Here is a 27,611-nt window from a genome sequence, read left to right as displayed (position 1 = left end):
TTTCAAGTTTTACCATAGGAGATTTGATGCCAAATTCTAATAATAAAAAAAATGTTTTCTATGGAATTTAATGTAATATATTTTTTCTTTTGCCTAGGTATGAAACGGCTGCAAAAGAATGCAAGTTGTTTCTGAGGACATCGTTGTCGAAAGATGCAGAAGAAAGGAGAGTTGACTCTCGCTGTGCCTCCCCTGAAAACAGCACTCGCACAACTACAGATGATACGACACGAAAAATAATACTAACAAAATTTCCCGACCCTGACAGACTTTTAGTGCACTTTATCAGTAATGAGGTATGTTTGGATTTCATTGTAACTTCAGTTGACTTAATCACATCCAGCTGGATGGCTTTCAAACACCTATTGTTCTGGATACCAATGTAGAAATAAATGTTCAAAGCTGGTAATAAAAGTCAATAGGATTGGGGAAAAAAATGTTTTACCTGCATTATCTGTACAAGGAGAAGTATCTGGTCACAAAACAAGAAATAACAAAACAAAGTCACTGCTTTATAATTTTCAGTAGACTCTGGAAAGTGTGACACTGGGCAGGATGTTGATACAGACATTGCTGTTAGTAACTTTAACGAAGAGGAAAGATTGCAACACTTTTTGTTGAATCCCAATTTCAATTCTTTTGTAGATTATGAGTTATCTTCCTTGAATCATGTCTGTGTATTCAGTTTGGTTCAACCAGATAGAGCTCTTCACTCACAAGAAAAAAGTAATAGTATTTATAATAGATAAGGAACAAGACTAATGTCAAACACATAGACAGTTTGGATCATCAGAGAGTTTGACCCAAAATCTGCTGGGAGAGGGGGGGTCAAACTCTTCTTAATGTTGTTGGGTAACTTCTGTTGTATATAATGATCTTTTTATTATACTCATAAGTGAAAGCTGTTTAAGAGTGCCTATCGCAAAATGTTCTACAGGTGGAAGCTCTTATATAAAAAAAACTGTATAGAAATTTTGTTTGTTGTTAGACACATAGAGGAAGACAGTAAAGTTCTTTGTAGTGGTGGTAGGATGACAAGTTGAGAACTTTATGATGCCATTCAATGTTTTCCTTTAAAATCAGGGGATTTTTTTTCTAATCAAAGAAAACTTGATTTTGGACTCCCTTGTGTAGAAGAATGCTTTGATAAATAATGCATCATATGTTTGATGGAAATGAAATGTTTCAATTTATTGATCCTCATTGTTTGCAGGTGACAGATTGTTATATGAAGTTGAGTGACTGGGAATCTGCTTTGGATTGGCAAGACACAATGCAAGATTACCGTTCCGATTCAAACCTGGCTCCCATAAACAAAGCTTTCACAAGTGCAGTGGATATAAACTATGTCAAGTAAGTCAATTGCTATTTCCTTTATTTTTTTATCGATTGTAGAATAAAAAAGTAGTTAAAAAAAACATGATCCTTTTCATAAACATTCGTTTTAAAATTATTAAATACTAGTAAATACATGCGATTAAAAGGAGCATGATATCATAGTGAATGAACATATATTACATTGACTCTCCAAAGGAAGTAATGATATGACAAATGAACACTATTCAATATTAGTTCTAAATATTCAATATCATATAGTTGGGTGTCTAAATATTCAATATCATATAGTTGGGTGTCTAAATATTCAATATCATATAGTTGGGTGTCTAAATATTCAATATCATATAGTTGGGTGTCTAAATATTCAATATCATATAGTTGGGTGTCTAAATATTCAATATCATATAGTTGGGTGTCTAAATATTCAATATCATATAGTTGGGTGTCTAAATATTCAATATCATATAGTTGGGTGTCTAAATATTCAATATCATATAGTTGGGTGTCTAAATATTCAATATCATATAGTTGGGTGTCTAAATATTCAATATCATATAGTTGGGTGTCTAAATATTCAATATCATATAGTTGGGTGTCTAAATATTCAATATCATATAGTTGGGTGTCTAACTATTCAATATCATATAGTTGGGTGTCTAACTATTCAATATCATATAGTTGGGTGTCTAAATATTCAATATCATATAGTTGGGTGTCTAAATATTCAATATCATATAGTTGGGTGTCTAAATATTCAATATCATATAGTTGGGTGTCTAAATATTCAATATCATATAGTTGGGTGTCTAAATATTCAATATCATATAGTTGGGTGTCTAAATATTCAATATCATATAGTTGGGTGTCTAACTATTCAATATCATATAGTTGGGTGTCTAAATATTCAATATCATATAGTTGGGTGTCTAAATATTCAATATCATATAGTTGGGTGTCTAAATATTCAATATCATATAGTTGGGTGTCTAAATATTCAATATCATATAGTTGGGTGTCTAACTATTAATAATTCAATCCTTAAAACTGAATTGTATTAAATGGCTTAATTTTATAAGTTTTAATTAAAAGTATTTATTAAATTTAAATAATTTCTATTTTATACTTGTTTATGCTTTGAAATGTAGAAAATATTTAAACTATGTTATTTTAAAACATTCTAATGTCAAATTGTTTTTTGAAGGTCACTAAGTTACTTTGATTGTGGCAACTACGTTGGAGTACGTGAAAGCATGGAGTTGATTCCTGGCATGTCTCTCAGTGAATCTGTCCTGAACAGCCAGATGCCATTAGGTTTGCTCTGGAGTCCAAAGCAGAGTCTAGAACATGCGCACAAACAGTTCATACGCATTGTCACCTTGCTGCAAGCACACAAATCGAATACTCACAAGTAAGTAGCAATTTTATTTATTCATTTTCATAAAACTGATTCATTGTTCACAAGATTTCCATTTCCAAACTTTTGTGGTAACAAAGTTTGTAATATTCAATTTGCTTTTTCAACATTAATTCAAATTTGTATACCTACAAAGTTGTTTTGTATTAATCAATAATAACAACTAATGGGTTAAAACAGAAATGACAAACTTCTTTGGTCTAGCCATTTAGAAATAATTCAAGCAAATAATAATGATAAAATAGTAAATATAAGCAATCAAAAATAAAATACCAAAATTAATAAAAAAAGTAACCAACATAACAATAAAAATAACACAAAGAACAAAAATATAATTACTGGAAATAGTACCAACGCAAACCTAATAGAAATAAAAAACACTAGCAATGAAAAAAAAAAAATAACTGTAGAAATCAGACACTATGTCCACTACAAAATAAATGCCTAACCAAAACCATTGTTTACCAGGCCACAATTTTTACTAGAGAAAACGCGAATAACGAAAAATATTACGTAGGAATGACCTTCTTGGATTTTAAGAGCAGATATTACAATTACAGAAGCACATTCAATTATGAAAACACAGATGAAAAAGGGCATTCGTGAACCACTACAGGGAGCTCAAAAAAAGTGGACAATCACTGATAGTAGAGTGGAAAATAGTATGGCATGCCAGCACATGTAGAAACCTAGGTGACCCGTGTAGACTTTGTTTGAATGAGAAATTAGCTATCATAAACTTTAAAGAACCCCCAAAATGTATTAAACTGCAGGAATGAAATAACAAATGTATGTATTCTCAAGATATACTTTACCTTTTGATAACTGGGGGGGGGGGGGAAATAAATGAACTGCTACTATAATAATAACGGTAAAAAAAATGATAATTATAATAATAATTAATAAATAAGCAAATACATAAAAATACTCTAGTGTAACATAAAATGTAAATAAAAATCCAGATTAAAACTAGGTTATCTCTGACCACAAAGAAACACACACGCTCATTGACTACAATAAATGAGTGTGTGAATAACTAAAAATGTGATTGGTTGATTAGCAAACCCAGTACCACTGGAATATATAAAAACACAAAATATCAATTTCATGTAATAGCTTGACGAATCCTCGCGAGAATGAAATGCAGAAAATTCTGTGTAGCTTAATTGCCATATATATTTTCAAAACTTACTACCTAGCTCTACTTACATATTAAGCACTGTTGAAGTAAATACCAAAAATATTTATATAAAATTTTATATAGATACATAATTATATATACTAGCAAAAGTACCCATCGTTGACTGGGTTCAAAAACAGCCTACAGAAAATGGACTCTGATTTATGAAAGTATGATAAGTTATGAAAAGGAAGGGTTGTAAATTTTGGTTGAATTTGGGGGTATCAAAACCAAAGCAAAATATGATGAAAGTAAAAATAAAATAGATAAACCCCATAATTTATTATACCATACCTGTTCACACTGAAACACATCACAATATTCTGTGGATCTATATTAAAAATCCTTGTTAAACTTTGTGACATATTTCCATTCTATGGAGGTCAGGTGCTAACGAACATCCCATAATTTTATTATACCATATTTCTTCAAACTGAAACATAATTATCAAAGTATACTTACACAGATAGATATGAAAAGTCTTTATTAAAGTTTGTGCCTATTTCCATTCTATGGAGGCCAGGCGCGAATGCAGACCCCACAATTTTATTATACCATCCCTATTTAAGTTAAAACATACTTATCAAAGTATTATTATGTACATCTATATCAAAAACACTTGTAAACGTTTATTTTTTAATTTTTTATTTCCATACTTTGTGGACTAGGCGTGAACGCAGACTCCACAATTTTAATGAACCACTGTTCTGCCAGATCAAACATACCCATTCCTGTGTCTCGATACATCTTCTATCATTATATGTAATCAGTTTTTTAAAATAGTCAACCATATAGGAGCCTATTTGTGACCAGACACACGCACACACATTCAGCTTTATATTATAGATATATACATATATATATAAAAGCTGATTTTGATAAACAAAGCTGAGAATTCACATTTATTGGAGGCTCTAACAATTTAAGTAGAATTCTATTTTTTCTGAATTAAAAAGAAAGGCAAAATTCTACTAAAAAGCTCAGAAACTCTTGGATTAAAATTAGAAGAATTGTACTATTACAGTGGAATGAAGAGATTAATACCTTTCTCAAGTTTTATTATTAGCAGAGCCACACTGCCAATATATATATATATATATATATAAACTGTTAGTGAATCTTTAGCAAAAAATGAAAAATTTGTTTGGAAAAGAAAAAAATTAAAAGTTAAGAAATTATTTAATAAATGCAATATGAATGCGAAATAATTTTATTCATAACAAGCTTACATCCTTACATCATTTGTAGACATTTATGCTGATGACACGTCCATTTATGGTAGCACATCTAAGACAGCAAACGACCAAGTTCTCTCCGATTCTCTTTCCTCTGATCTTCAGCACGTGGTACAATGGGGAAAGGAGTGGCTGGTTACTTTTAATGCATCTAAAACCAAGCTTCTCTCTTTACATCATCAATGTTCTGATCCACATCTGGCATCAATTGAAATGAATGGCTCTCATCTTGAGGAGGCCTCAAGTTTTGACAAGCTTCTGGGCTTGACCTTTACTCCTGATCTTAAATGGAATTTGTACATCAAATCTGTTTCCAAGGCCGCTGGAAAAATGGTAGGATCCTTCTATCGATCCAGTAGATATCTCACTACTGATGCAATTCTCTATCTATATAAGAGCCAGGTATGTCCAAGCCTTGATAGAGTTCAAAATAGACTTCGTAGCCTCGTAGGAGATGTCCTTACCTTTTCCCTGCAACCTCTATCTCACAGAAGAGTTGTTGCGAGTTTGTATCTGCTGTATCATTATATTCATGGAAAGTGTTCGAATGAGCTTCAGTCTATGGTCCCCCTCGCCAAACTTTCATAAGAAACCCTCATTTAGCTGAAAACACTATTAATAATTCCCCCCACTCTTTATCTGTGCCTAAACCTAAACGTAGATTCCATGAAGAAAGCTTCTTTCTTAGAACTGCACGCCTGTGGAATTGTCTTCCGTTTTCCTGCTTTCCAGCGGACTACAATATGATTGTCTTCAAGTCTAACGTAAACAAGTTCTTGATTAGCCGTTCGACTTGTTAACAAATTTACCGAATTTTCATTTACTGTACTATCTAATTTCTACTGTACACTCTTTAACCCTTATCATCGAGTGGCCTTTTGGCCTTTATAAGTGATGATGCCTATGTAAAAAAAAACACAAAAACAAGCAGGCCACCTGCGATTGCCGATTCATAAAATACGCATAAATAGTATATTTTAATTTGTGCAGATTTATTTATTATTATAGAAATTTTTTAAGTTAATCATGAGTTCTGCTGGTTTTGCGATATTTTTTAAAGGTTTTTGAATCTGTAGGATTCTTTTGTATCTACGTCTTCATGTTTATTAAGGGAGCAGTGTGTTCACTATTGCATTCAGCATATTAACTAGAATAACCTCAATAGCCTTGCCATCCAAATATGCTTTCCTCACCCATTTCTCTAATGGCCTACACTTCTTGCAGATAAATTTGTTATCCTCTCTTAACCTTACAGTAATTTCTCTCGTGTGCACAGTGTTTTACAGGTACCACAAAAGGTTGAATTACACCCAACTTCCTTTCCACAAACTGACAAACAAAATAAACCATCTCTTTCTTATACATTATAGCTGTACCTACCCAGTATTGCTTGGGAGTCTCTTTACTTTCATTTTTATTTAGTTTTTTTTTAATTGTGCTATTTGTTTGCTTTTTGACCAAACGATTTATCCAAAGTGTTTTGTTTTCATTATTTGAAAAAGCTAAACCTTTTCACATTTTTCTTTTTCTAGAAATGAAATGTCTAAGTGTCTCGACCAATGCGAACGACTTTTAGAGAATGTGTTGATTGTGCAGTCTCTGCAATGGCCGACGTTTCTACCCTGCGAATATATTGCCGAACTTGATATTGTGGCGGCATTAAAAAAACAACTTGATGATAGAAGAGGAAAAGTAAGAACAAACTTTTTTTTTACCTTTGCATTTTGAAGAATTAAACAGAAACTATATTTCTGCCCTATCTAATAATACTGTGTATAATCTCGCCTCACACGTATACTATTAGCAATATACACAAAAAGATTTGAATGCCTTAAAATAATTTAAATTCTGATTTTAATGATGACAGCTTGACTAAACTTTGAAGAAAGAAGATAGATGATGAAACTGGAAGTATGAAAATGTAATTGAAATGAAACAGCTTTATGTTGTCAACAGTGACTGGATTGAAAAATCTATATTTGTGTATTCATTTTTTCATTTTCTCCTATTTATCTGTTCCCCCTGTATTGTTTACTTACTTAATATATTAAAGAATGTAAATTCTGTTTGTAGATGGCTTTGATTTCTTTGAGTGAGAAGCTGGTCTTGGATGAAGCAGATCAAGATGTGAGCACTTATCTCCAAGTCATGAGGCTACTCAACTTACAAACTCACTTGCTTCCTGGACATGACAAAAGAACTGGTAAGTTATGATAATATGATTTGAAATGAGGATTTTTTTTGTGCTTAAAGTAGTTTTGATTTGTTCAAGAGAAATAAAAAGAACTGATCACTTTTTGGAAGCTCACTCTTTCCTGGTGATCAGTTTTTGATTATTTAAAAAAAAAAAACAATTTTAGGACATGTTTTGTACTTTGTCTTTTTGATCGGGCCAGTTATTGATAACAGGGTCAACCATGCTGTCACTTGTTTCTTAAATATTGCTCGCTTGCTGACAAACAATTTTGACTTCTGGAGTTGTTAACTCTCACTAAATTGTGTTCCTTTGTGGTGAGAATGTTTGCTAAGTATTGCATTAAAGGGAGTGACTGCTTTGGATTACTAGAGGTGCATGGCAATTAATTTGGCGGGAAACAGATAAACCTAAAAGTTTTTCTTGAGTGGAGAGCCATTTTTATAATAAAAAAAAAAATGATCCAAAAGGGATGGGGAAAAAAATAACATTATCATAGAGAAAAGAAAATTATTTAATTGCTAATACTAAATGTAGTTGTTCCAAGCAAAATTTAGCAGTATCAATCCATCTAATTAGAGAAGATTTGAATTGTAAAGAATTACAGGTTAAAAAAGAAAATAGTAAATTCAGTATATTTTATACAGTGATTTTGGTACCGGATTGGTTTGTTCTTATCACCCCCTGGCTCTAAATATAATCATACAAATCTGTGTGATTGTACTCAATGCAACCATGCCAAAAAATACTGCAACAGTTTTATTTAAAAAAACAAATAAGAATAAGCATATTAAAACATACATATAAAGAAGCTCCATGTACAAAAGAACAAATAAATTTTAATTTTTTCTTTGTATAAAAATTGTTCTTTCATTATATAATATTATATTAATAAAATGTTTGGTTTTATGAAAAATACCTTTTAACTTTTGAATTAAAAAAAAAAATGTCAAATTTCTTTTTTCATAATTTTAGAACATGACTAACTTTCGTACATCTTTAATTGGCAATTATGACTAAAACTGTATGAGTCTAGTTTTATGCTAATGCGGACTTGTTGTTTTAACAACTCTTGTGCAATGAAACAAGATTAAATACTATCCATACACATGGAATAATGAAAAGGTACAACTGTCTGATTCACACTAGCAGTGGCAGTCTTGGCCTGGCTTCTCAGTCATGTGAACAGCAGAAAAAAAAATCAATGGTCTAATATACTTGCAAAAGAAACAACTGAAATAACTATCAATTTTTAAACTTTAATATACAGATTGTCTCCAAACAACAAATTATACAAACATCAATCAACAGTTGGAAGAGAAAAACGTTAAAATATTACCCAATTGGAGGCAAGATATATTATTAAGCAGTCAGAATCAGACCTGCATCTTACATATACATACTTCTCAAAGTGAAATTTACACTTTGGTGCATCTTCTGCGATTAACTATTCACAATCAAACATTCTAATCATTTGTATAAGATATAAGAATATATACAGGAAATACTATCATATGCACCAAATCTCAATATACTATGTTCCTACATGAAAAATTGATCGCCTATAGAGTAATCAAGGATACAGTTATAATTTTTTTTTTCTTCCTTTGAAGATTGTAATGCTAGGTATGGGGCAGCCAAACCAGCTGCCAACATTGCCCCGCTTTTCATTGAAACCAACCAAGAGCTAATGTATCAGATTATGATTTTATAAATGCATTGTATGTCAGAAAATGATCCCAAAACACCTGATATGTCATAAAGTAAAAAAAATTTCAATCCACTTCTTATCTTATACTTAAATTTTTCCTATGCATCTCACATTTGATCTTTTGAACTCTTAACAGTTATCTCAGTTCTATTCAAGACCACTTGATGTATAAATCGCTTAGAAGAATTCTCATCATAATAAGAAAGCAATATCGAAAGTAGGTTTGTTAAGATATTTTTAAAAACACAATTTTTCACATGAGGTTAGATGAAATACAAAGTGTGAAGTTCCGTGAGAAATGAATGATTAGAATTAGAGGTTGATTTTCAAGCTGCTACAGACAGGAAGTCTCGAATAACACCAAGTTGATAAGCTGATAAAATCTTTCTCTTGTTTCTGGACATGCTTGAGATAGTACTCCCTTATAACGTGATTGGTTGGGAAAAGACTAATGTAAATTGTATGCTGTAAAAGAAAAAAAAACATTGAAATAATTTTTAAACCTAAATGATTATGTGCTGTCATAACCTTTTCTAACCATTGTGATTCGAAAGAAGATTTCTGCGACAACAATCAAAAAAACATCACAATGACACCCACTTTTGCTACTTGTTATCTACACAACAAGATTCTAGCTGCACTAATTTGACAAAATTGATCTATGATAGTCAAGTTTATATAATATGAAATTAGAATCCTTTTTAATCTTATTAATGCTTTCACATTCACATTTTCTGTCTTGTTATAAAATGTGATGTTATTTTGTTTTTCTTGTTTTTTTCAGATTTGAATACTCAGATGACTCGGTTGCGTCTAAGTACGGCCTCGTTAGCTCGCAAACAGCACAACCATCAACTTGCACAGAGGTTATTACAGCAACACATGAAAAGTTTGTTCAAAAACCCATCTGAAAATGGGAAACTCTCCATGCAGGATGGTGTATTGCCTGCCCTTACCAGCCTCCACACTAATAACTCTAATGGACTGAGCGCCCTTGACATTCTCAAGGTTATCATTTTTTCTTAGTTATCTTTAAGTAAATTAGAATGAAGTTGCAAATCGAAATTTTACTTTGTTGATGAATTAGCATAGGGTGCAAAACTCTAATAAAATTGTATATGGGCGTTCTACAGTGATTTAAAAATTTAAAAAAATCAACAAATCTCTGATTTAATATTTAAAAATTTCAAAACAAAATGATAGTAAAAATACTTGTGCCGAATGAAGTTCAAACTCATAACTACTGCATTTTATGTTTCTCAGTTTTTGAGATGAGTATTAATTCTTCGTATTTAGATACTTCAAACCGCTGTTCTTATCTTAAGTGCTATTTTTACAACGTTTTGGTCCATGTAGCCTCCAACCTTCTTCGGCATGCTCTCCTTCCATCAGCCATGATTGGGTAGGAGTTCTAAGTAATTTACAATTGTATTTTAAGTATCACTAGCACTGAGGTTTGAGCCTTCAACATCCAACCACTATGAATAATTTTCTTTTCTGTGTACCTAAAACTAAAAGGAACTCCCATCTGTGGAACACAATGCCATAGGGGTGTTTCCCAGCTAATTACAACATGGTTGTTCAGTGTTAACAAATTCTTGTTCAACTGTCCTCTAAAATAATTAAATTCTGTGTAGTTTCAACAATTGTTACCATCCTCAAAATGTTGTCTCACAGTCTACTTAAGTCATTAATCCTTATCCTCAAGTGGCCTTTGGACCTTGATAAGCAGTGACCCCTTTGTGCATAAAAATGTATGATTTACTATTTTGTTCAGTATCTTCCTATTAGAATAATACTAAGATTCTCATTTCTGACGTAAAATCTGTTTTTATAGATTTGCATTTTTAAATAAGAATTTGTAACTGATTTAATAGAAATATATTCTGTATTTTATTTGCATATTTTTAGCAATCACATTCCGTCCACGTTATTGGGAGAATTTGTTTTCTCTCAAATGTATCTAGTGTTGTTGTCATATTTAAATTTTATCGTTTTCTCTCATTGTGTTTTCTTGTAAATATTGTGTCTTTTATACCTCTGCATACATTTTCCAAATGTATATAGGTCAATCTTTTGTCTCCAATTGCAACTTTTCACAGCTGCATCTGTTCATTAGAGCAATAAACTATTCTTAAACATAAATCAGTTTGTTTCCCAATGCAAAAAAATGGAAGCTAAGGAATTTCATCTGTTGATGAGATATTGCAAAATATGTCTGCATATACATCTGCTGAAAGTTTAGTCCAACTCAACAAAATTGTAATGTGCTATATCACTTAAAAAAATTCTACAACTCATTACAATGCCAAATATTCTTACAATGTACTAGAACTGCTTATCATAGTAACAAATACCATAAATGACAATATGTAAAAGAATTGTTTTTTTCAATAATTTTTAAAATTTCTTCTTCAGGTGGAACGTGAATATGCCAAACTCCTTCATAGTATTGGTCAACATAAGGAAGGATTGGATATAGTGAGTAGCAGCATTGCCCATTTCCATGAATGGGAAGGAGAGAATGCAGATAGTAACACAAGTGGTATGGAGGGTGGGATCGTTTTGTCTGCCCTGCAGAAGATCAAAGACAGAGCCCAACAGGGACAGTGCAACGAGTTGTGTGCTCGTTCCCTTCTCACGTTAGTCAAATGGTTGCAACTTGATCATAAGGCATTGAGTAATATCAGCAGCCAACTGAAAACTTACATGCCCAGTAATGAGTCGAGCAATGGAACTTCGGTGCGAAATATCAAATTGCTCTTGGAGATGGAAGAGAATATGAAACCTAATGGTTTTGAACTGAATCTTGTCTCGGAATCACAGGACAAAAAAGGTAAGCATAATTTTTTTTTTTCTTACTGCTAACCAAGGGAAGACTCTATCAGACGTGTGTGAGCAGTAGGCTTTGTTGATTTGGTCACATTGGAAAAGTGAATGAGAGTACTTGGCTTAATAGGTAGTAGATGACGGAGCAGGGTCAGTTATCAGGGAAAGACTAAAGAGAAAATGTGTGAGAAAGTGATAAGGATGGAGAAAGAGGGATAAATAAAGACTAGCCAGAGATGATTTAGTTCAGAAGTCAATTTCTCTGAGCCGTTCAACACATAGCGGCACGTTAATCAATATTCTGTTCAGTCTCAAAACACAATAGACATACCTCCTGTAATTGTGAGGCAAGTGTCGCACAATACCCAACCATCCCTCTCCTGAATTGGCACTGCTTGAGTCTAGTGGCAAGGAGAAAGCCAGGTCAATTGGAAACAATGCCCAGATAAGTAGAAAGCACGTACAGCATTTGGAATTCTCAAATGGTCACTCATTTTAGTACTGATCAAGCTCAATGTTGCTTAACTTTGATGATCTAATGGGAACCAGTGTGTCAACGTGATTATGCCATGTGGAGAACATGTTAAAATGATGCTCATGATGATGAATGACGATATGACAGAATGCTAAAAAAATACCACTGAAAAGAAAGTCTCCCTAAAAAACGTGAAAATTGCCACCTATATAATTGTAAATAAAATTCACAATTCTTTTTGCGATCAAATTACATTTCGTACAAATAAACTTCACTCTAAGCCTGACTTTCCACAAAGATTCAGTCGTGGACATCCAGCAGTTTTTGTTTTATTTGTGAATATGCGTCTGTGTGTTCACTTAATTGCCTGTTTTTTGCTGGTTTGAAGTCGTTGCTTAATTTCAACACCGATCACAGTATTAATTATGTGTTCTCAGTCATTGCTGCAACAGAAGGATTCTTTTCAAGCAAAACCACAACTCCAGTTTGAAACAAGTAGCAGTTTTATTTTCAGGAATACTCATTTTCTTTTTTACTGAGACGACCAAAACTCTTAGCCTGACTGAATCAAAACACTAGTCCAACTGAACTCAATCCTTTATTTGAGAGCTCAATGGTTCATCGTGCAGCGAAGAGCACAGAAACCTTAAAAGGCTTCATCTGTCTCTCTGCTGAATTATATACATAGATACTGTGGAGATACTGCTAGAAAGACCACTTTAAATAATCAGCTACCAATCTATGGACATAAAATAAACAATTAACCAGGAGGTCCACTATCTGGTATGAACATTAATTTGGAAATTGCAAAGTGAATCTTAACCACAACAAGAAACCTTGTATTTTAGGAAATATGACTTCTTCAAATGGAAAAATCAAATTCTGAAGGATTAAATACGTTTCTCATTTGAATAGTCCATCTCGTAATTGTTTCCCACTCAAATTGTTTGCATGCATGTAACCCACTGAAAATCCAGTGTTGCACATGTTTACATGTTCAAGATTTGCACTTCTGCATTGATCAATATTTAATGTTACCTAGTATGAAGTTTTGACTTTAGGCAACATTCATCCAGGAAAGGTTGAGTCAGCTCCTCCCATAAAACACACACCATCCACACATAACGAAGCTGATATCTGGCAAATTGCTAAAGTCTTACTTCCTTACTTTTTAGCGCTATTTGACTGGATTTTATTTTTATTCTCTCTCATTTGTTCTTCCTCTTTTTTCCTATTTCATCTTCCTCTCTATCTTATATCTTTCTTTTCCCTTTTATGATAGTTCTCTCTGAAAACTAAAAATGAAAATTTTGCTGTGAAGGCTAATACCCATCATAAAGATAGATAACTTTTACTTCATCAAAGAATGACTTTCACTGCATATGTGCTCTTAATCTTATTTTATTTTATTTTTTTCGTCCTTCTACACAGATAAAAACTTAGGGAGGGGGTTATCTAAAAAATAATCAATGCAACTAAAGAGGGCCATCACATCCAAGAGAGGTGTGTCAGGTTGTAATTTTATTGGGTCACTTTGTACTGCTGAATTTTAGTAGTATGCTAAACCATCTGATAGCAAATTGGTTATCTATGTTCTTTGTTTTAATCATTGATGTTATAATTTTTGTTATATTATAAAGGCTATTTCTTATGTCTTCCATTCTGTTTCAATAGATAATGTCACAAAACATCTCTATCTGTACAATTATAAGCTAAATAGTATTAATACTTTCTATGATATTTTCTTTTGTTTATAATGAACTATTCCAATCGTTTTATTCCGTCATTTTTTATTTATTAATAGTTGCAATTAATAGAGAATGTGTGACAAAAGTGAGTGATAAATACCTTATAAGAATGAGGCGGTATAAAACGAATGATATAGGGTGAGACTGATGAATACAAACTTAGTAAAAGATGATTCATGTGGTGAGTTAATTGCAAATTACAGCTAATTAAAAATTTTTTTTTTTTTTTTTTTTTAAATATAAGTCAATTCCAGAACTAAAGAATATGTTAACATATGTTTTAGTGATTAAAATATATAGAAAAAAACTTTCAGAAACAAATGCTAATTAACTCTAATTCAGTATAATAATGTGCTGTTATTGTTAATTTATCCATTTAAGTTTAAGACTATTTGAGAAAACTTTTTCCTGTTTTCAAAGTTCATATTGATTTTCTTTGGAAAGTGAAATTTAATTTTTTTATATTTAAAAAGAAAAAGAGTACAACTAAATCGCTGAATCAGCAAGTATTTAAATTCTTTTTTTTCTTCTGTAGGTTTATTGGTGAATGGAAGTCCTTTTATGTCTGATACGGATGCCATTATTGGTCGGTTGCTTCACTTAAGTGCAATGAAATCTCCAAGTTTGGCTAAATCATGGTTTGCACTTGCCAGCTGGTGTTACAAGTGGGGAAGGAAAGCCGTTGATAATGCCAGGTGAGTGAGGAATTTTTGAAATAAAGATTTGGATTATTCATACTACTGTTCTCATCTTGGATGTTATATTCATGTTCTGGTTCTCACTAGCAGAATGAGAACAATTTATCCCCGTGAATTAAATTTCATCTCGGTTTCCAGAGGTTTCACTAGACTGTTTTTAGAATAAATAAAACTAATATTGATTTGTGTATATTTTACTTGACATTAGTTTTATGATTTGTTAACTAATCACAGATCATTTTCTGCTTTCTTATGGTTGGTCAGCTATTAAGAGCTTTTGTTTCACCCAAAATGGTTGGGCTTTAAACTAAGCCACAATATGTAGGCTGGGTTTTATTTCAAGTATAGCACATCAATATTTGTTGATATATAAGTATACAGTACGTTTTGTATAAGTATAGTTATCAGTTGGTAGGTGTACTTTTGTGACCTTATAATTTGGTTTTCTTTATTCGTCAAAAACAATTGTTTTGGATAATTAATGTGGTCTTACAAATTGTAATGTAGACATTGATATTTTTTGATTGTCTGGAAATTCAATTTACAATTTGAATTATGACATTGTTTAAATAACTTAGTTATTTTATCACTTTCAAAATTCCAATTTGAAACAGAATTTTGTTTCATTATTTTCTCTTTAGTTGTTGCACAAACACAGAAAATATAACCTTTCAAAAATTATGATTTAAACATGAATTTTTCGGTTTGCATTATTTATCAAAAGTGATGCTTGTGGTTGTAACTCAAATACAAAGAATATAAGGTTTTGAATTGAATTGTTCATTTAATAAAATTTAGTGATATTCCCCCACCCCTCTTCCATGTGCTGATTCTCAATTTCTTATAATTAATTATTCCATAATTAATTTAATATTGCACATCTTGCATATTACTTAGTGAATTTGACAAATTTGATAATAACCTTTAAGTTTTTAAAGTTTAAATGAGATACTAAAATAAAAGATGCTCATAATTAATGCAAATGTTTCAATAAATTACAACTATGAAAAAAATGAAAATATAAAAATGTTTTCATTTGAAAGATATTTCGATTTTTTAAAAATTATTTTTTATAGTACATGCTTTTTTATTCATTTTATTTTAACATTTTCTCCTGAGCTTTTTAATGAAATTTTGAGCATGTCCATATGTTAGATATATGAAATTTTCATAATTTTGAAAAAATATTTTGATCTGCTTGGTTAATTTGTCAAATTTGTGATTTAATTTCAGTCATGGTTCTGTTGAATTACTTGAAGAAGAAAAAATGCAGATTCGGAATTTGCTTCCAGCAGTAAGTAAACAATTATATATCAGCTTTCATAGCTAATCCCAGTGTTTTTTTTTTTTTTTTTTTGATGGATGCATAATGCATTCACTAATGTTTACAAAAAATTTAATTGCTTTTGTTTTCTTTGAATTATTTTCAGCAAACACTGAAAAACTGAAATATAAAAAAATTGCTTGAACTCAAACAAAAATTTTACAGCATTTGTTTAATGAATTTCAGATTTATGTTGCCGAGAATTGATTTTAAAAAATTTATCAAATGATTATTAGATTTGAATTCAAAAATTCAATTTAATAGATGTTACAAAATTTATGTAAACATTTCACTTTAAATTACTGCTGAATGTTTTCCTTTTAAGTAAGCAGAAATAATAATTTATATATGAAAAATTAAATTACTGACATAATTCTGATTTATAGGAATATACTAAAAACACTGGTGAAGCACCATGGTGTGTAATATTAATAATTTTTACTAAACAGACGATTCTGAAACTGATGAAAGGAAAAATAATAATCTTGTGTAATTAACACTTGATGAGCTATGATTGTAAAAATGATTGTATAATTAATTTTTCTTTTTTATTTTATTAGGAAGCAGAAATTGATAAAGTGATGAATGTTTTGAGTAAAATTCACACTCCTATATCAAGTGAAGAAGATATCAGTGATCAAGATCAGGTGAGATGTTTTACTTTTTAACAAAACTCGTTGGGTCAAGATGATTCATTTAGTGTGTGTGTGTATGCATATATATATATATATATATATATATATATATATATATATATATATATATCTTTACGAGGCTTGTTCCAAAAGCAAGACCTCCTATTTTTTAACTAAAAATCTAAAATGTTGAAGAGCTATGACGGCAAAGTGGTACCATTAAAACAAGTGATTATTTGTGCCCCAGAATTTATTTTTCTACATAGTCACCACCATGCTGAATGCACTTTTGTTTTGCCAGCCTCTTGATGCTTCAGTCGTAAAAGTCTGGAGTGCGCTTTGTCACATCTGACATCACTAACCCATCTCTTAACTTTACTGACATCAACTGCATCGCCTTTGTGAATGTTCAATAGGCATCAATGAATGTTGATTGATTTAATTTTTTTCTGCATAGAAGAATTTAATTCCATATCTCTGCTTCTGACACATGTCCATGACAGGGATTGCTATTTTAGAGTCTCACACCATCAACACCTACAACAGAGAGATGAAACTTTCAGGTCATGAATGCATAAGCTCAGTCACCATAACAATGCAACTTGTAATCTCCTCTGATCTTTTCGGGCAAAATAAAAAAAAATAAGAGGGATTACTTCTAGAACGTTCTGTGTGTATGTGTCTGTATATATGCAGTACAGTTCACATCGATGACCCAAATCTGAACCCTGGTGCTACCAGATCAGGCTGTCTATTGGCTTTCTGAGACAAAATGCACCTACATCGATTTCTGTTTTTGTTTTCTATTCTCTTTTGTAAAACTTAATTATGTTTTACAAAAATAAAAACAACAGCCCCTTCCCCTTCCTTTATTTTTCCTTCCCTACTTCCCGGTCCTGAATATGACCTTAAACTATATCCGATGGTGAGGCCCCAGTTTGCGGGCTTTGGGAGCATGGAGCCACCCTTTAATTGCCATTGATCCCAGGTCCACTCTGACCAAAATTGTTCTTCAAAATCTGATCAGATTACACTTGACCCTGTCGGCAGGGCATCAGAATATGCCAACTATAGCCCTGCAGAGAGTAGAAGTCCCTCAATGGGGCTACCTGTTGACTGTAGATAGCAACCCGTAATACCTTTAGGATGGGATCCTGGTGGTTGAGAGACTTGGAGGTCAGGTTTTAGTACCCCCACTTCCCAGCACACCACTTTGGCCCTTACTAGGCTAGACGGGCAGTTGGAAGGGCCCGATCCGATCAATTGGCTGGTCACGTCAAGCCCCACTATATATTGCCCACCCCATTAACCTATCATTAACACAATATGCCTATCCCTCCCCCACAAATAACAACTATTTCCTAATATATGGTGGAAAGCGGTGGCTGAGGGTCAATCGACGAAGTGAAATATCTATGACATGGCTGCAAACCCTTTTAATTACTACGTACCCCATAGTAATATCAAAGGAAAACAGGTGCTGATTAAAGATATCACGTAAATCGAGTATATCATCTTTGTATCCCTGTTGTGGCTGGGCGAATGGGCTTGCCCCAGGCACTTCCCATATAGGGCCCCGAGACGGGTGGGGAGCAAAGATGATGAAAAAAAATAAAATCATACATAATATATGGCTTATTTCCCACAAAAAACACCCAACTACCAAAAAAGAACACACTCTGATGTCTCTGACATCAGCAGCTCTGAAGAAGAGCCAAGAAAACCAAGAAATTCTCCAACATTTATTATCATGGAATCAATGGAGGAAACTCCTTTGAGCCAGTTGTTCCCATTTAGAATTGAAAAAAGTTTAAAAACTTTAAGACCTAAATCTGTCAAAAAACAATTTAATGGCAGCCTATTAATTGAGACCAATAATGAAGATCAAACCAAGAAAATACTGAAACTAAAAATATTTGAAAACATTAAAATCAAATGCTACCTTCATCGAACCCTAAATACCTGCAAAGGAGTTGTGAAAAGTCGTGAACTCTCACTTTCTCCTTTGGAGAATATCAAGACAAACCTACAGGAACAGAATGTGTTAGATGTTCGTAGAGTCCAAATCAAGAAAGACAATGAGACAATCAATACCAACACATACATACTAACTTTTGATTCCCACACCACACCCAAATAAGTGAAAGTTGGATATATGAAAATAAATGTAGAAACCTACATCCCAAACCCACTACAATGCTTCAAGTGCCAGAAGTTTGGACACCAGCAAGATCGGTGCACATGGTCACCAGTGTGTGGAAGATGTGGGGAAAGCGGTCCACACATTGACTGCAGAAAAGATTTCAAATGTGCCAACTGCCTTGGAAACCATGGCGCTGGCTCTAGATACTGTGAAATATGAAAAAAAGAAAAACAAGTGACCAAACTAAAACATATAAAGAATATATCCTACCCAGAGGCCAGGAAAATGATTGAAACTAAAACCTACGCAGATGCAACTAAAAAAATTACTACAATCAAAATGTCACATACATCAAACAGATACAACTGACAACAAACTCAATATCTTAAGCAAATTAATAAAGGAAATGAAAGAACTATTAGAAGAAATGAGGAAAATGAATAATGCAACAGCTGGAACCAGTCTAAAAATAATCATAAGTAAAGACACTGCTGAACCAAAAAAAGAAATAAGAGCACAAACCATTTCTACAAAAACAACTGAGCAACCATCAAACACATCACAAATCAGAAAAGAATCAACAATCCCTCCAGACAAAAAAAAAAAAAACAAAAACAGGAAAAGAGAGATCCCGATCCAAATCCCAAACAAGGATTCCAACTGAAAATAGATTTTAAGGATTGGAGTCAATGGAAGTAGAACACAACTCCAAATGATCCACAAAATAATACAATGGAACATCAGAGGGACAAAAGCAAATCTAAATGAACTATTATTAATAACAAACATAAGCCCAGCAATTGTCTGCATACAGGAGACTCTCCTGAAAGAAAATAATACTATGAACATAAAACACTACACATCTTACAACTACATAAACAAAGATACGGACAGAGCTTGTGGAGGCACATCAATACTCATGAAGAACAAAGCCCCCCCCCCAAAAAAAAAAAACAAATAAATATAAACACAAACTTGCAAGCAATTGCAGTTTCACTGACTCTACATAGAACCATAACACTTTGCTCAATCTACCCCCTCCCCAAAAAAAAAGATACAATCAATGAAACTGAATTAACTCTAAAATAACTCCCTAAACCATTTATTCTGCTAAGAGACCTCAACAGACACAATGTCACATGGGGAAGTAAAGAGACAAATACAAAAGGAAAAGAAATAGAAAACATAATAAACAAAAATAATCTATGCTTCATTAACAATCAAAACTATACCTATTGTTAAGAGAAATGGCAATACCCCCCTCCTCTTTATTTATATTAATCAAGCAGACCCCCCCCCACACACACACTCATATCACAATCAGTCGTAGTTAAAGCGAGACCAGACGGGATAACCCAGTTTTCCGTGTTGTTATGGCAACAGTATATAGAGATGACACACCCCCACCCCAGCCTTGAGCAGATGTCATTGATACAACATCCCCATCGGGTCTGAAAGAAAAAGCGGGAAATTTAATCAGTCGGACTGAGAGCGCAGACGCGATCACACGCGTGGCGATTCTTCTCTTCAACCTATAGACACCGCGGCCCAGGTCGCATGGTGAAAAACACCAGTCGACTCACATCACGCCGATAAGGAAACAATGGATATACCTTGGCACGAGATAGTTGGACTGAGATCGCACGGTGAAGAAAAAAAACCCAGTCGACTCACACCGTGCCGATAAGGAGACAATGGTCATACCTTGGCACGTAACGGTTGGAATTTAAAAGTCAGTCATGAGAATTGCTTATCAACAAACAAAAGGGAAAGAAAAACGAAAAGCAAGAAACAAATATTAGTGAAACTCCATGCCGTCGGAATACGGACCAGCAACTCCGGAAAAAGGAAAGATAAGTACACTTTTCAAATTGTCCAACTCCCATCTCGTACAAATAGCTAACTACGTTGAACTATTATGTGCCTCGCATAAAAAGAAAAGGAAAGAGATAAAGAAGCAACTCTCTAAATAATTCTCCCCATCACTGGACCCTTCCTTTGGCCGGCCCATGAACAATCTATCATTGACTCCTAGAAAAAAAAAGTAGTGAAAAGAGACAATCTTTAATTTCTTGAAATTTCTCATTCCCCACTGGAACATTACTTACGCAACTTACGAATAACATTGTCTGCATGTTTTTTTTGTTAGAATTATTGTCTTGTTGCCCTGTTTTGTTTTCCGTTATTTTCTCTCCAGCCTTGTTTTATAAATAAATTGTTGTGTTTATAACACTTATATAAATGTCGTCGTGTTCCTCATCATTTTTCGTTGCCTTGCATTTGTTAACGTGAATGTCACCGAAGTATTCCACGACGATATCACTGATCCAAACTTGGACAGGTGCCATCTCGGCTGAATAACTTTCAGCTGGCACCCTATATTTATTTTTTTCAAGACGCGCTTTCGGTGTTGGAATCTTCTTAGGAGACTCCTATCCGAGGGTACCGTCACACTGTATGTACCCGGCAACAGGTACTTTCACCGCCATCGACCTTACCCTATGTGACCCATCCATATATATGGACTATGATTGGAGAGTACATGATGACACCTGTGGGAGTGACCATTTCCCAAACATTCTGGAAAGTCTAAGTACTAGTAAACAAAAAACGCTCAAATGGAACCTACACAAAGCAGATTGGGAAGACTTCCAGGAACAGTGCAAAAACCAATTAATAACCGAAAAGAAAGATGAAGATGACCATCTGAACTACTTCATTAAAACTCTCACAAACATAGCAAATAATACCATACCGAAAACAACCAAAACCAACATTCACAACAAACCTTGGTTCACAAAAGAATGCAGAAAAGCTATCAGAGCTCGACGAACTGCCTTAAGAAAATTCAAAAAGAATCCAACAAGCGAAAACCTGGATTACTTCAAAAACAACAGAACAAAAGCCAGACGAATCATAAAGGAATCCAAAAGAACAACATGGAGAAATTATGTATGCAAAATTAATGTGAATACCAAGGCAAAATCTGTTTGGAATATGATGAGGAAAATAGAAGGAAAGTGTAGTAGTACACCAATGTCTCACATCTCTAAAGACAACAAAATATACAAAAGACATTTCCAATAACCTAGCAGATAATTTACAAAAAAACTCATCATGCAACAGAGAAATTCAAAAAGATTAGAGAAAGAGAAAAAAAGAAGAAAATCCAATTTAAATCACAAAATACTGAAAAATACAACCAACCTCTTACCTTGTCTGAACTAAAAGAATCTCTAGCTAAATCCCATGACACAGCTACAGGGCCCGATGAAATTCCATATGAAATCCTCAAAAAACTCCCAGAAACCTCAATGAAATATTTACTTGAAATTTTCAACATTATATGGTCCAGTGGAAACATACCTGAGACATAAGAGGCCACAATAATACCAATCCCCAAATCTGAAAACCCAAACATCCAATCCCAATCAAGTAATGCTTCAGATTCATCGAATTTCAGGCCAATAGCCTTAACAAGCTGCATTTGTAAAACCATGGAAAGGATTATAAACAGAAGACTAATTTGGTTCCTCGAAACAGAGAACCTTATCATGGAATTTCAATCAGAATTCAGGAAAAATCGAAGCTCAACAGACCATCTAGTCAGACTGGAAACCTTCATTAGAGAGGTCTTTCTAAGGAAGGAACATCTTACAGCAATGTTCTTTAACATGAAAAAAGCTTATGATACTGTATGGAAGAATGGTGTTACAAAAGATCTGAAGGAGCTTGGACTAAAAGGCAGAATGCCAATTTTTATTGAAAATTTTCTAAAAAACAGACTGTTCAGAGTTCTCAGATTTGAAGGAACAAGAAAATGGAGTACCTCAAGGGAGTATTCTATCAGTGACTCTGTTCAATATTCGAATAAATAACATTGTAAAAAACCTTAATCCTGGGGTAGACTGCTCCCTATATGTGGATGATTTTTTAATATGTTAAACAACTCGGCATACCAATGCACCTTCTATCCAAAATATGAAGAACTCTTCAACATGAGGAGAAAAACCATCAAAACTTTTGGTCTCTGAATGAAGGAAAGAATTGAAGAATCCAAAATACCAATCTCCAGCATTCACAACTTTATATTACCTAAAACGCCCTCATGGACCATGAAACAAGCAGAAATAAAACTGAATTCAAACAAAAAGCCTAAATCTACCACAAACCCTATTGAATATCATGACAAACTTCAACATTTAAAATTACAATATCCAGACTACACCTTTCTCTATATAGACGGGTCCAAAAGCAACAATCACACCGGATGTGCAACAACCTACCATAATACCACAATGAAGAAAAAACTTAAAAACAAAGCATCTATATTCACTGCAGAGACTATAGCTATTGACCTAGCACTTGACATAATTTCAGAGGAAACTACTAAAAACTTCATCAACCTCACTGATTCTCTATCAGTCTTATTATCTATATAAAACCAAAAACAAGAGAATCCTCTAACAATAAAGTTACTAGAAAAAATCAATACCCTCTCAACCACCAAAAACATTATTTTAGTCTGGATTCCCAGCCATGTGGGAATCAAAGACAATGACAGGGCAAATACAACTGCAAAAAATCTTCACATCTCCCAACTGACAATTATAAGATTCCTCATACTGACCTTAGACCTCAGATAAAAGCACACATACAAAGAAAATGGCAACTACGATGGAATCAACATGAAAGCAGCAAACTATACTCCATAAAATCTAAACTTAAGGAACTATGTCCAAATACCAAAAGATCATGCCGAGAAGATATAATACTGACTCGACTACGCATAGGACACACCAATATAACCCTCTCATATATACTCAATGAAGAATCAGCACCAGAATGCATCCCATGCCAAGAGAGGCTCACAGTGGAACACATCCTAGTTAAACGTACTGACCTTGCCCCAACCAGAAAACTATATGGAAAACGATATGGAGGACCTTTTTGAAAAAGTCAACCCAATAAATATCCTATCATACCCCCCCCCCCCCAAATAAATCTATATATGAAAATCTAAGAAAACCTAAAGACTTCCATATATACATATTCAACTATAAATACAACATTTGAAATATGCACACAACTAATTTCTTTTGAAAAACTCTTCTGACTTTTAATGGGCCCAAAATAAAAAAAGGCTGAAAAAGTCGTTAAACCCATTCAATCCAATCCAATCCAATCCAAATCTGAACCTAATTTTGTACAAGCATTTCAACTTTTTTTCCCTTCAGTTTGCTCTTTCAATAATTGCAATTTCATTATTTGTCTGTAAATAATAGAACTGGTTAGCTGATTATTTTTATTTTACAAAACTATTTATTGCTAATCATTAATATTCAATAGAAGAAAAGCTAATTTTGTTATCTCATTAATAAACAAGCAGAAAGATTCAACATTGCTTATGATTAGTGAAGAAACCTGTGCCCCTTTGACCTTGAATCCATAACATTATATTATATTGCTGCTTCTTTATTCTTTTTCTTTTTTTTTTAACATTGTATAATATACCATTTTTCAAATGGTGACCAAAGATATATTCAGCATTAAGTGCATATTCGTGGCATTGGAGTGGGGGGGGGGGTGTAAGTAAAATGACAGTAATTGAAATAAATTGTCTTTAATCCTCTTGAGGCATAGCCAATGTTTCTCTGAAATTTGTGAGGAATCCTATGTACTGCTGCTCCAAACCTTGAACCCCTTATTAAAATGCCTATTCTTTTTGAATTTCTATCCATTTCAAGTTATAAATAAAATAAAGTAAAATGTCATATTTACTTCTTACAGATGTCCTCTCCCTTCATAATGGTAATGTTGTACATTGATCAAAATGAAATATACTTATCCAAGTGCTCTGAGTGTATGTTTCTTGCAACAATGTAATTTTTATAATTGAACACATTCAATTATTTTTTTTATTTATTCTTAATCAATTATATATTGAAGTCAAAAAATGTAATGTCATAAATAAATGACATTTTAAACTTTTATTTAAAAAAAAATAAATTACAAATCTATGTTTTCAGTTTATTGGCAATTGCTTTATGTGCAATAAATTGGGTGAATTTGTTACTTTTGTATTTAGTTTCTGAATCTGAGATTATTTGGGGTTTCTTAGATGTTTCCTTTTCAGGTCATAGTTCTTTGGTTTAAATAACCATGCTCATATTTTATGTAATGGTAAAACATACTCTAATATTCATTTACTTTGAGTGACCAGGAACAAAATGAGTACACGTTGGAGGTTAAAAAAAATTAATTTGTTTCATTTTAAATGTTCAAAAAATAACACTGAAACCAAGTTAATTCATTTTTTTTTATTATTCTTTCTATCATCATGAAGCAGTTGCCAATGTTTGTGTTTGAGAGAGAAACAGAGGCAGTTGACAGGCGGGATGTGTTAAAAAGTAACATAATTGAGAATGTGTGAGAGAGAAGTTTTTAACTTTTATATTTTCTTATCCTGGACACTGCCAGATAGCCCTGTTACTTTTATACATGCTATAATCATATTTTTTTCTGTAACTTTTTAGAGTCTTTATGATGATGGTGCGGAGACAACACGAAAACAGCTGGTGTCCAGTTGTGTTTCTTTACAATTGGTCACGGAAGAATGCATTGATGGTTTGATGGACGTCTGGAAAGGAGTTGTGCAGAGAGTTTACAATTATTATGAACTTTCAGTGAAATCATATTTCAAGTATTTACAACTAAATGCTGGTGTAAGTAGTAATACTTATTTATGCGAGGTGAGGCAGAGCAACTTGCTTATTTAGAATATCAAATTTAAATAAGCAAGTTGCTCTGCCCCACCCTATGCAAGGTTTTGTTCACCATATATAATCCTTTATTTTAGTTCCTTTTTTTTTCTATTTTTTTTGTTTTCTTTTTTTCCTCTTTTTCCTTTTTCTTTTAGCTCTTTTTCCTCTTTTATTCCGCTTCACTTTCCCTTTTTTCTTTTATTTCCTCCTTTTTACACCCTCTCCTTTTCGTTTCCCTCCTGTTGTCCATTCTTTGTTTTTCTTTCGTTTATTTTTTTCTTTTAGTTTTTTTTCTTCGTTTTTTTCTTGCTTTGTTTTCTACTTGACAAATATGAGAACCAAAGATTATTTATAATTTATTATTGTCCTCTTTTATCAAGATTGCATTGTTTTGTGGACAGTCAAATATTTGAACCTTTTATAACTCCTTGTCTTAAATCTTTTCTGCTTTCAGCATAATGCTAGATTGAATAAAGCAAGTATATTTTAGATAACATTTATATTAGCAGATGTATGCATCAATATTTATCACATCATTGAACTACTTTCATTAAATGTTGAGGAAGGTGGAAAAATGTCTAAATAAATTCAGCTAAATTTAAACATTTTTGATTAAAAACAAACATTTGCTGAATTATAAGATTTTTCAAATTGTATTGCCCAATTATTTTTATTTTCTGTTAATCCTCTTCCTTTTTATTTTTTCATTTAGGCTAAAAATGAAGAAACTAATGAGGATGTAAATATTATTGCGACACTGAGACTCCTTCGATTATTAGTGAAACATGCTTGGGAGCTGCGAAGTGTTCTTGAAACGGGACTAGCAGAGACTCCCACCGCCCCATGGAAAGGTAAAGTTATTGTTTTACATTTTTACATTCAATTGATTGTGTATTCCATTTTTTAAAATGTTTTTTATATTTAAAAAAAGTTTTTTTTTTTTTTTTTTTTTTTTTTATACCTTTTCTGTTATACAAGATACAGACAATATTCGTTTACAAGGAAAAAAATAAAACGTTACTTTCTCTTTTTGAGATTTATATATCAGATTTGCATCAGTTCGTCCCCATGACTTGATTTCTCAATTTAATTCATTAACCTTGCCTCTGAACTGACCATAGGCCTTGGTCACTGTCTCCTAATTTAGCTTCTTAAAGGCTCTGGTGATATTGGTTTTTAGCTGGTTATTGTCAGCTAACATACTTCCTAACTTCCAGTGAAGCGATATCGGAAGCAGTGACAACGAAAATCAGTTCCTTCACTTTTATTGTTCTTTAGTATTTCTATTATGAAGCAATTTATTGAAATATAAGAAAAGGACACTATTTATAAGTCTACAATAAAAATTAAGGCACTTGTACAGTTTAATCAAGACATTAAAATATGAAAATATCAAAAAAAGGTTATATTGTACGTATCCATATTGGACTGAAGATCTCCGAAAAAGAATTTCACTTAATTCGATCAATTAGTTTTTTTTTTTATGACAGCGCGTTGAAGGTAGACATCTTTGAATTTTTTTGAACATGCCACGGAGAGATAAGTCAATTTAAAGTGCCGACACTTCCTCCCCATCTTTAATACTAGCTTTTCTTCCTAAAATGCAAACTTTTGTTCGGTATCAAAACAAATAGTTTTTTCGCTGTAAAAAAAAAGTTCTTGATGAAATTAAGTGAAATTTTTTTTATTTTGGAGAACTTCATTCCATAACGGATACATACAATTTAAACTTTTCATGTTTTAATGTCTTGATTAAACTGTACAAGTATCAAAATTAACAAAATTATACAGATAAAAATGATACAATGAGTCTTTGTTTACACTTTTAATAACAAAATTAAATACGATACGTTTTTATCTCATTTTATTTTTGAAATTTTATAAGAAATATATGTTTATAAAATTATTAAAAAAATTTTTTTT

The 27,611-nt window shown here is 32.6% G+C and overlaps 1 protein-coding gene across 2 annotated transcripts in view; it reads left to right on the top strand.

Moving 5' to 3' along the window:
• Nucleotides 1–27,611, top strand: part of LOC145292997 (serine/threonine-protein kinase SMG1-like) — a 245,574-nt gene that overhangs the window by 98,620 nt on the left and 119,343 nt on the right. For both annotated transcript variants that reach the window (XM_080139251.1, XM_080139250.1), the window contains exons 26-37: nt 98–296; nt 1,214–1,353; nt 2,540–2,746; nt 6,700–6,859; nt 7,241–7,370; nt 9,857–10,080; nt 11,491–11,908; nt 14,660–14,819; nt 16,056–16,116; nt 16,707–16,793; nt 25,461–25,649; nt 26,401–26,539. In XM_080139251.1, the coding sequence (XP_079995377.1) occupies nt 98–296; nt 1,214–1,353; nt 2,540–2,746; nt 6,700–6,859; nt 7,241–7,370; nt 9,857–10,080; nt 11,491–11,908; nt 14,660–14,819; nt 16,056–16,116; nt 16,707–16,793; nt 25,461–25,649; nt 26,401–26,539 (2,114 nt within the window). The remainder of the gene's footprint in view (nt 1–97; nt 297–1,213; nt 1,354–2,539; nt 2,747–6,699; nt 6,860–7,240; nt 7,371–9,856; nt 10,081–11,490; nt 11,909–14,659; nt 14,820–16,055; nt 16,117–16,706; nt 16,794–25,460; nt 25,650–26,400; nt 26,540–27,611) is intronic.

Source organism: Euprymna scolopes, chromosome 14, assembly GCF_053919585.1.
Source record: "Euprymna scolopes isolate OS-2025 chromosome 14, ASM5391958v1, whole genome shotgun sequence".
Lineage (NCBI taxonomy): Eukaryota > Metazoa > Mollusca > Cephalopoda > Sepiida > Sepiolidae > Euprymna > Euprymna scolopes.
Note: the sequence above shows the minus strand (reverse complement) of the source record. Positions and strands in the feature narration are given on the sequence as shown.